Source organism: Nansenia antarctica (assembly GCF_963989245.1).
Source record: "Nansenia antarctica genome assembly, chromosome: 16".
NCBI classification, from domain to species: domain Eukaryota; kingdom Metazoa; phylum Chordata; class Actinopteri; order Argentiniformes; family Microstomatidae; genus Nansenia; species Nansenia antarctica.
The window spans coordinates 26343889-26353888 of NC_137686.1; the positions used below are offsets into that span (position 1 = coordinate 26343889).

The 10000-nt window shown below is 47.1% G+C and overlaps 1 protein-coding gene across 2 annotated transcripts; it reads right to left on the minus strand.

Annotated features, from left to right (window-relative positions):
• Nucleotides 1-924: 924 nt before the first annotated feature.
• Nucleotides 925-9276, minus strand: acsm3 (acyl-CoA synthetase medium chain family member 3). Of its 2 annotated transcripts, XM_080546770.1 has the most exons (14): nucleotides 9161-9276; nucleotides 8743-8949; nucleotides 8302-8512; nucleotides 6701-6908; nucleotides 5946-6089; nucleotides 5380-5536; nucleotides 4384-4463; nucleotides 3913-4036; nucleotides 3720-3800; nucleotides 3255-3356; nucleotides 2886-3013; nucleotides 1844-1943; nucleotides 1274-1393; nucleotides 925-1027 (listed from the first exon to the last, which is right to left on the minus strand). In XM_080546770.1, exons 1-14 carry the CDS (start codon nucleotides 9161-9163, stop codon nucleotides 941-943), a joined length of 1752 nt encoding a protein of 583 aa, XP_080402896.1. In that variant the 5' UTR covers nucleotides 9164-9276; the 3' UTR covers nucleotides 925-940. The 2 variants fall into 2 exon arrangements, with proteins under 2 accessions (XP_080402896.1, XP_080402897.1); XM_080546771.1 differs by lacking the exon at nucleotides 3255-3356.
• Between the last annotated feature and the right edge of the window lie 724 nt (nucleotides 9277-10000).

A 10000-nucleotide genomic window follows, 5' to 3' on the forward strand; every position in this document is an offset into this window, starting at 1 on the left:
TTTGACATCAGATCATTTTAGTAGTCATGGCGATGGGTCCAATCATAGTGGGATGTCTCCCCCTGCAGGTGAAAGGGAGGTAGTCATCTCCAGGGGGGACTATGGCGGTCCGCGGGTCTGGCGTATGGTACCAGGCTATTAGGGGTGGTCTTGTGAGGTGAAGGCTGTGGAAGGAGCCAGTACTTTGGACCTTGGGGTCTACACTGCAGTCACACACTTTTTTAGATCGGATACACACTGTCATAATAGCTAAGCAAGTGTGTGACACACACACACACACACACACACACACACACACACACAGAGGAGAAGACTGGGGAAGAGCCCAAAGGAACGTGGAATATCCGAGTTGAGTGTGAGAGATCATAGTCACACACATATATCCGTGACAGGTAGAATAGAAAAGGCATTCATCTGAAATCATTGGCATATTTATAATAAATTCATGTTAGCGCCTTTCACAAAGCCAAGGACGCTTTACATATTTTACAGACAGAAAGTCAGACAGACAGGACAGAAGAAAAAAAAATCGTAGACATGGTGGATTTATTAAAAACAAAACAAAACAAAAGTTCTCTTCACAGATTCAGTGTTGCTGTACAGTACTGTTGATCCATATAAGCCACAGTCTCCAGTGGAGGTTGGTGTTTTGATGCCATTCCTGATTCCGTGCCATGCATTTACAATGAACCCCTGTCCTCCGATGTCTGCCTCCCCCAGCCTCCCCTGACAGACTCAGGACCTCCCCCAGCCTCCCCCAGCCTCCCCCGACAGTCTCAGGACCTCCCCCAGCCTCCCCTGATAGACTCAGGACCTCCCCCAGCCTCCCCTGACAGACTCAGGACCTCCCCCAGCCTCCCCTGACAGACTCAGGACCTCCCCCAGCCTCCCCAGCCTCCCCTGACAGACTCAGGACCTCCCCCAGCCTCCCCTGACAGCCTCAGGACCTCCCCCATTCCTTGTTCCGTAGCTCCACCCTTCTGATCTTCCCGCTGACTGTCTTGGGAAGTTGCTCCACAAACTCAACCTGTAGGGAAGGGAAAATAAACAACACAGTTGGAAACAGCAGGGGGGTATTCCATCAACTTCGCTAAAGGGAAATCCAGGCTTATTTTTGACAAGTCTCGTGAAATTGATCAAAATAAGCCTGGATTTTCCTTTAGCGACGTTGATGGAATACCCCCCTGCTGTTTTACAATTAGGTGTAGAACGCTAAAGAAGCTATATCAACCCTTGCCCTTGGTGATACACTTATTTTTAAAATGCCAGTGACCTTGCGGGGGTACTTGTAGGGAGCGGTCACTCTCTTCACGTGCGTCTGCAGCTCTGTCACCAGCTGGTCTGGGTCACGGGACTGATACTCTGTCGTCAGCACCACAAACGCCTTAACAACCTGGAAGGAAAGAAAACAGTAGATGAGTGTTTTTGTCACATACACCCCCCCCACCCATCCCCCCAGAACCTGTTTAAATGCTCTAGTGCAGTGGTTCTCAAACCTCTCCTCGGGGACCCCCAGCCGCTCCACATATTTGATCTGTTCCACCACCAGCACACCTGATTCAACTAATCAAGTAAGTAATTATGATTTGTACTTGATTAGTTGAATCAGGTGTGCTGGTGGTGGAACAGATCAAATATGTGGAGCGGCTGGGGGTCCCCGAGGAGAGGTTTGAGAACTACTGCTCTAAGGAATGATCCATTGGTACTGTATATATAGCAGGAACAGATTTTCAACGGTTGTCATGTGAAAATAACTGACATCGTTTGCATTATTGGGTGAAACTAAACTAAACCAGTTTTAACTGGCTTGTTAGTAACGTCAGTTTTGATTGGCGTGCCCTACCTCTCCTCTGATTGGGTCAGGGCTGCTGACCACGGCCGACTCCGCCACCGCCGGGTGTTCTATCAGAGCGTTCTCCACCTCGAACGGACCAATCCGGTACCTGGAGAGAGCAGACACAAGCCCCGCCCCCCCACCCACACGCCAGAGACAAACGTGGTCACAATGCAGAAAGAGCTGACGCCAGTAGGCAGTAGAAGTCTCCACAATGTACTAATTATTATATTACATAACAACTGTCGGGGTTGGACAATGCTACTAGAAGCCCTTGGGCCCCAATTTGCAATGTGCAAAAATTTAGCAAATTAGGACAGCGTCTGCTGTCTTCATGTTTCAACAGCCCAATGTTTTGAATACTGCATCTAGTGTTGTTCCGTGATCTTCAATGTATTTTCAGATCAATTTGCAGTCAAGCAACAATAAAAGTCTCGCTGTGGGGTGTTCTGGGTTGGGGAAGGTGTTTTTTTTGCTCTGCTCAGCACTTTGCTGAATTAAATTAAGTAGGATGTCCCTGGTCTCATGTGACTGGAGTTCTAGAGGGCAGATGTGCTGTAAATAATGATTTCAATCTGTCCATGTTGTTGCATCTGTCCCTAACTGAAATACACAATTAATGGTAATGAAGTATGAGGTGACTTAATTAAATGTGACACGTTCTAATGCTTCGGTCCTCATGTCGGGATCTGATGTAATGATCAGACTTTTTTTTCGAAAAATGTGAATAAATTTCTGTGTTGTTGAAAATCAATGACACATCGCTGGTAAACACAGCTTGTTTTGTGAGCCTGCTAACAATGTAAAGTAGTGTTATAGTTAACTAGGTAGCAGTGGGGATTACACACCCAATCCATGGCGTAGCAGTATTTTGGCTTGACTAGCGAGTTTGTGTTGTGATTCTTTCAATGACGTTGAAACGTAGTTCCGTGTTTCAAAAGAAAAGTCAGAACATTTTGATTGGTTGCCGACATGCGGACCAAATGATCAGACTGTGTCACAGATCCCTGATTGGCCCAGAGGTATTAACCCTTTAGGTAGACTGTGTTACCCAGCTGAGAGGATGACGTCATCGGCCCGGCCTACGAACCACAGGTAGTCGTCCTCGTCCATGACGCCTCGGTCCCCCGTCAGGTAGAAGTCTCCTCTGTAGCACTCTGCTGTCCTCTCTGGCTCACCCTGGGAGTGTGTGTGAGAGAGAGTGTGTGAGAGTGTGTGTGTGAGTGAGTTAGAGAGTGAGTGAGTGTGAGAGAGAGAGAGAGAGTGAGTGAGTGAGTGAATGATTGTGTGCGCGAGAGAGAGAGATAGACAGAAGGAGGGACAGAGACAGAGAGAGATCATGGAACCGATAGGAATTGAACCCATGACTAGAAGTAAACAGTGACATCTAGTGAGCCGGAGTGGTAGTGGTCATACACACCGTGTATTCGGTGAAGAGAGAGAAGGGCTTGTGAGGTTTCACTCTGATGCCCAGGTTCCCCTCCACTCCTCTGGCTAACACCTTCCCCTCCTCATCCACCACCTGGAACAACACCACAGACACCGGCGGAGGTAGACATCGGACTGTTCCAACCCATGGAATGGAATGGTATCGAAGTTCTAAATTCCACCTTCCATTCCCTGCAGTACAATGAACCCGTCCTCCGATTTCTGCCTCCCAACCCAGCCTCCCCTGCCCACAGACATGACGCAACAGAGATCCTCAGTCCTGGAGTCCCCAAGTCTCGCCAGCCTAGATTTTCCTTTAGCAACGTTGATGGAATACCCCCCTTGTCATGGGCTATTGCCCTCTCTCAACACCTGGAATTCGTCCCCGTATCCAGAACACTGTCGGTAGAAGCCCCGTGGTGCTTGTGTGGTCTTATGTACCTGTGGTCTTATGTACCTGTACGTCATACCCTGGTGAGGCCTTCCCAAAGGAGCCAGGCTTGATCTTCATCCCCTTAAACGTACCGGCGATCAGAACCTGGACAGAGGAAGAAAAATCTGTTGACTTCACACACACACACACACACACATATATACATCCTGTGAGCAACGGATTGAAACCCGTCGGTTTTCTTGAACGCAGGTCTCACCGTTTCGGTTTGTCCGTAGCCTTCGTAGATGCCCAGGCCCGTGGCCTCCCTCCACCTCTCCATCACCTCAGGGTTGATGGGCTCGCCGGCACACAGACAGTGCTGCAACGCCTCAAACTTGTACCTGGCAAAGAGAGAGAGAGAGACAACCCTTTATCAACCCTTTATGGTGTATTTATCTGTCATGTGACACCTGTGTGTGTCATGTGACCTGTGTGTCATGTGACCTGTGATGTGTCATGTGACACCTGTGTGTGTCATGTGACCTGTTGTGTGTCATGTGACACCTGTGTGTCAGTTTCTTTCTTTTTTTTTCTTACTATCCTTTAAATACTGTATGTAAAGAACTTTGAATTGCCCCTGTTGTATGAAATGTGCTACACAAATAAACTTGCCTTGCCTATCTGCACAGTTCAGAGAGTTTTCTTAGAAAGGAGTTTGGTCTGTACTTCTGAAGCGACGGTACTCTACCTGGACATGTCCTCTTGGACGAGCATCCTGTAGGCGGTGGGAGCAGTGCAGAATGTTGATATGGGATAGTTGGAAAGAGTCTGAACAGAGAAATAACCATAATATTGAATGTAATATAATTGTTTTGGTATTTCATGAAACCACCCTCAATCGATTTTTGGCTGCAAATAGTATTCCATAAAAACACCCTCGATCATTTTTTGAAAATTATTGAGTGTGGTTGTATGGAATACAAAACAGCCCTGCAGCGCTCTCTAGTGGTCACATTTAGAGGCTACAGATTTGATGACCACACACACACACACACACACACACACACACACTAACAGACACACACACACAGACACACACACACACACACACACACATCACACACACACACACACACACACACACACACAGACACTACAGACACATACACACACACACACACACACACACACACAGACACACCACACACACAGACACACAGACAACACACAAACACAGACACACACACACACAGACACTACAGACACACACACACACAGACACACACACACACAGACACTACAGACACACACACACACACACACACACACACACAGACACACACACACACACACACACACAGACACACACACACACACACACACACACACACACCCCCACACACACACACACACACACAGACACTACAGACACACACACCCACACACACACAGACACACACACCACACACACAGACACACAGACAACACACAAACACAGACACACACACACACACACACACACACAGACACTACAGACACACACACACACACACACACACACACAGAGACACACACACACACACACAGACACTACGGACACACACACACACACACAGACACACACACACACACACACACAGACACACACACAGACACACACACACAGACACACACACAGACAGACACACACACACACACACACACACACACACCCACACACACACACACACACACACACACACACCTCTAGCACGGTGGTGGTGTGGAAGCGGGGCAGGTGGTGTATGAACACACAGGCTCCCTGGGTCCAGGGGGAGAACACACTGCTCCAGGCTGACTTGGCCCAGCCCGTGTCTGACGTGTTCCACAACACATCCCTCTCCGTCAGGTCCAGCCAGTACCTGGGGAGGGAGGGAGGGAGGGAGAGAGGGAGAGAGGGGAGGGAGGGAGAGAGGGAGGGGGGGTGAGGGGGTGAGGGAGGGAGGGAGGGAGGGAGGGGGGGAGGGAGAGGGAGGGAGGGGGGGAGAGGGGGAAGGAGAGGGGGAAGGAGGGAGGGAGAGGGAGGGAGGGAGAGGGGGGGGGAGGGAGAGGGGGAGGGAGGGAGAGGGGGAGGGAGGGAGAGGGGGAGGGAGGGGGGGAGGGAGGGAAAGAGAGAAATAAGTTTCCATTCAATGGATTTGGTCACATGATATCTGAGCAATAAGCCTGTGTAGGGTCTTCCTGGTCAAGGCTGCGGTCATGGTCGTGGTTGTAGTCATGGTCATGGTCATGGTGATAGTTATGCCGTGTAAGCGTGTAAGCTGCAGCTACCTTCCGTTGACAGTGAGGCCCAGCCCGTAGCTACGGTGGCTGTGCTGGGTCATCTTGGGAGACCCGGTGGTCCCGCTGGTGAAGAAGATGGTCATGGGGTCGTCACCGCGAGTCTCCACACACTCATGGTCGCTGGACGCGTTACTGTGGAGAGACAAACATCCAACAGGTGTCTATACTGTACACTGTGTCGCCTACATGTCATCGTTCTTGAGTTATCTGTTCATTTATCCAGGTTAGTCTCATGGAAAAAACATCTATTTTACGAGAGACACCTAGTCCACATCAAGGCCAAGAGAACAGCAAATCATTGGCCGTGTTTGTAAATTTGCCAAGAGCGCACACTGGGTTCAACGTCATTCAGGGACCAAGTCATTTGATTGGACGAGAGGCAGTCACATGGACACTCCGGTGCTCTCAGATCGAATTTACGAACGCGGCCAATCTTCCTGACCTTCTTCCTGGAGAGATTGTATCACTTTCAATCATTCAATTAAACTTTATTGATATAGCACAGGTCACACCGTGAATGCAACTCCAAGTGCTAAACATAAAAACAATAGTAAAAAAAATACAACACAATAAAAAAACAAGAGGTAGGAAGATAAGAAATAGATAAAATACAACACAATAAAACCAGGAATAAAACAAGAAATAGAAAGTAAAAGTGCAAGTTGAGATAAACACTAGATAGAAGCCAGGCTAGGCTGGGGTGGACCACTGGACCACCCCAGGCCACCTTTTCTATCTTTTACCGGAGCAGATCTCCCAGGTTCCTCCAGCCCTCCCTCCTCCTGTCAGACACCAGCAGGCGGGTGTGCAGGGCGGGGCACTGGGGGGCCACGGCGTCCAGCAGGGGGGCCAGGCTGTCGTCCGTGATCACACACCTGGCCCCCGACGCCTGCAGACGGTGGAGGACGTCCCTGGCCGTCAGCTGGGAGGTGCCTGGCAGCAGCACCGTACCTGGAGAGCAGGGAGATAACATATTATTATTAATCACAGCACTTGAATACAGTTGCAGTAACTGCACTTGTATCTATATCTTTTTATTCATTGTCTTATTATGTTGTTAAATGTTTCTATCTATTTATTTTTGTGGTATATTTTAAACACACACACATACCAGGGCATGCAAGGGCATGATGCCCTCTAACAATGGGGGTTCTATGGCAACCAGATGACCAACAGAGACCTCTGTTGGTTGGGACCGCTTGTAAGCACACACACACACACACACACACACACACACACACACACACACACACACACACACACACACTCTGGCCTCTCCCCCTTGACCTGATAGGACTTTGTTTATAGGGAGAGACCTCCTGGCCTCTCCCTCTTGACCATCTAGGAAAGGTGATAGGATCACTGGTAGATATTTGCATAAGAAAAGGGCATACAAAAGGACAAGACAGAGGCAGATCTGTGGTGGGGACCGGGCTGGACAGCCTAGAGGTGGTGGCAGAACAGAGGATGGGGAAAAAACTGGCGGCCATGCTGGCCAATCCCTCCCACCCGATGTACTGCGAGCTGGCAGGGATGAGGAGCAAGTTCAGCCACAGATTTGTTCTCCCCCGTCAAAGTACAAAAAGATTTGGACAGTCCTTTATTCCAGCTGCACTCCGACTCTACAACCAGGCCCTGCAGGGTGGGGGAGACCTGGAGATGGAACTTTTGGAACTTTTTACTTATTGAGCCTGCACTGTTTTATGTTTTTTATTGAATGTTTTTCTGTTTTCTGTACTGAATGTTTTCTGCCCTAACTGAGCTGTTTGACAACAAAATTTCCCCATTGGGGACAATAAAGGTTTTCAATCAATCAATCAATCTCGCTCTCTTAACCAGCCCAGCCCAGCAGAGGAGAGCAGACATAGGATCCAGCTGTTGGTATCTGTATATATGTTTTGTACTTTGATTAAATCGTCTTAAACTCAATAACTGTTCTTTGATTCATAACCAACAAAATTAACCTCATTTTCTATATATCTATATGTATCCTTGCCATTTTTTTTAATTATTATTCTTTTTCTGTATTTCTTTAATGCTATATGTAACGCACTTTAAATTGCCCCTGTTGTATGAAATGTCCTACACAAATAAACTTGCCTTGCCTAATAATGTTTTATTTGCCATGCAATCAACTTGTTAGTCAATTGTTGGAATTTGGTCTTTTTTGTCAGCCATAGTCGGTGCCCCTGGGGCAATTAGCGGTTAAGTGCCTTGCTCATGGGCACATGCAGCTCCCTCCGGTGACTGAATGGCATCAAATAAATATCCCACTGAAAACATTAAATGTCATCTCACTGATTTCCTAAGGTGAAGTTATCACAAAGTCCTCGAATCCACTCACCGGTTCTGAGACAGGCGACATTGACCAGCCACCACTCTGGAACCCTGGGAAGGAGGAGGAACACTCTGTCCTCCTTGGTAAGACCGCAGGCTCCTGACAGAACATTGGCCAGTTTTCTGGAGTGGAAGCCCAGCTCCTCAAAACTCCACCTGACCTCTTCCTTCTTGTCGTTCACCCACCACAGGGCAGGGTTCGCTGCCCGTTCGCCACTCTGAGAGACAGACAGAGTTGTGAAATCATGCTGAGGTTAATATTCAACCGTGTTTTGTTCCAAGTTAAACTCCAAACGGTACAGTCAACAAGCTTGCTCCCCTCACACAATAGTTTTCTTTTTTTCATAAAAAACAATGTGACATTTCTTTAAATATCTATATCATCAAGGCCTATAATAACACTGTAATAACACATACATGACAGATAGATTAGATAGACATAGTGTACCTTTTCTTTCTCTGCCCACACGTCAAGAACATCCTTTGCAAAGTTGAAATATTCTGGTATCTGAGGGTTGTATGTCTGTCTGATGCTGTCATAGTCAGTGAAGTTCTGAGGGACAGACGTCTTATGTCCACGGGTCTGACATGCAACTCTCCCTGGGGCGCTGGTCAGAGTCTTCAGATGAAATGACAACTTCCCAATGACCCTCATCTACACAGGAGAGAAAAATGTCACTGTACTTTTTAATATAATGAAACTATCTATACATAGGCATGCACGTAAAAGTTTAAATGCAAATCTGTGCAGGAGTAAATGTTGATCGTATGCACACTGCACTTTTTCTTAATAATCTAGGTCTGCAAAAGTGCAAAACTACAATTAATCTCTTAGTAAAACATTAACGCACTAGTCTTTAACCTACCATGCAAATCTCCCAGGTTGCATTTATTCTTTGCGGTTTTACGGTCTTGCGGTTGTCTTAAAAGTCGGAATGCAGACGGGCGCTCAAGGAATTTCGCGTCAAGGAAGGAAGGTGACGTCACCACAGACAGACAGACAGACCACAGACACGTGACCACAGAATCACGTGATCAGGAAGTAGTCTGGGGGTCTTGTGTGAAGTGCCGTGTATGTTTGTTTACCTTTTCACATCATAAAACATTACCTAGGAGAGACCACTTAATGTTTTAATGCATCTAAGACAATAGTGAACTTTCAAACTTTTCACGTGGATCTGTGTGTCTGAGCTCCATCCAGCTCCATCTAGCTCATATCGAGATCTAGATAGCTCCAATAAGAGTTCCGGTTTCGCTTTCGGCCGTTTTCGCGGCTTCAAAATAAAAGCACGAGTTAATTAATGGAAAGTGATGGGATGATCATTTTCTTATTTTGGCTGAAAGGAAGACAAATTACCCAACAGAAAGTATATAAAAAAGTACATTATTATATTAAAAAGTATTTTTGACCTTTAAAATGTACATTTTGGTGCAATATGTCCATGAACTGGACAATACAGAAGTATTGTTCAAATCCCTGGTACCAGTTTTTACTACCACTGTGCTCAACATCCCTTCTAGTATAGCCTCTACTGTAGAGGCCTACATATCAAGTGAGTTTAAACCATGGGTGTCATACGAATAATTATTGTCCCTTTACAGTGGCCCAACAGTTAAAAATGCTCCCTCTAGATTTCACACAATGGAGGGAACACACAATGCATTGACGTGTCTGTCATCTATGCAGTGCAGCAGTTTTTCATCAA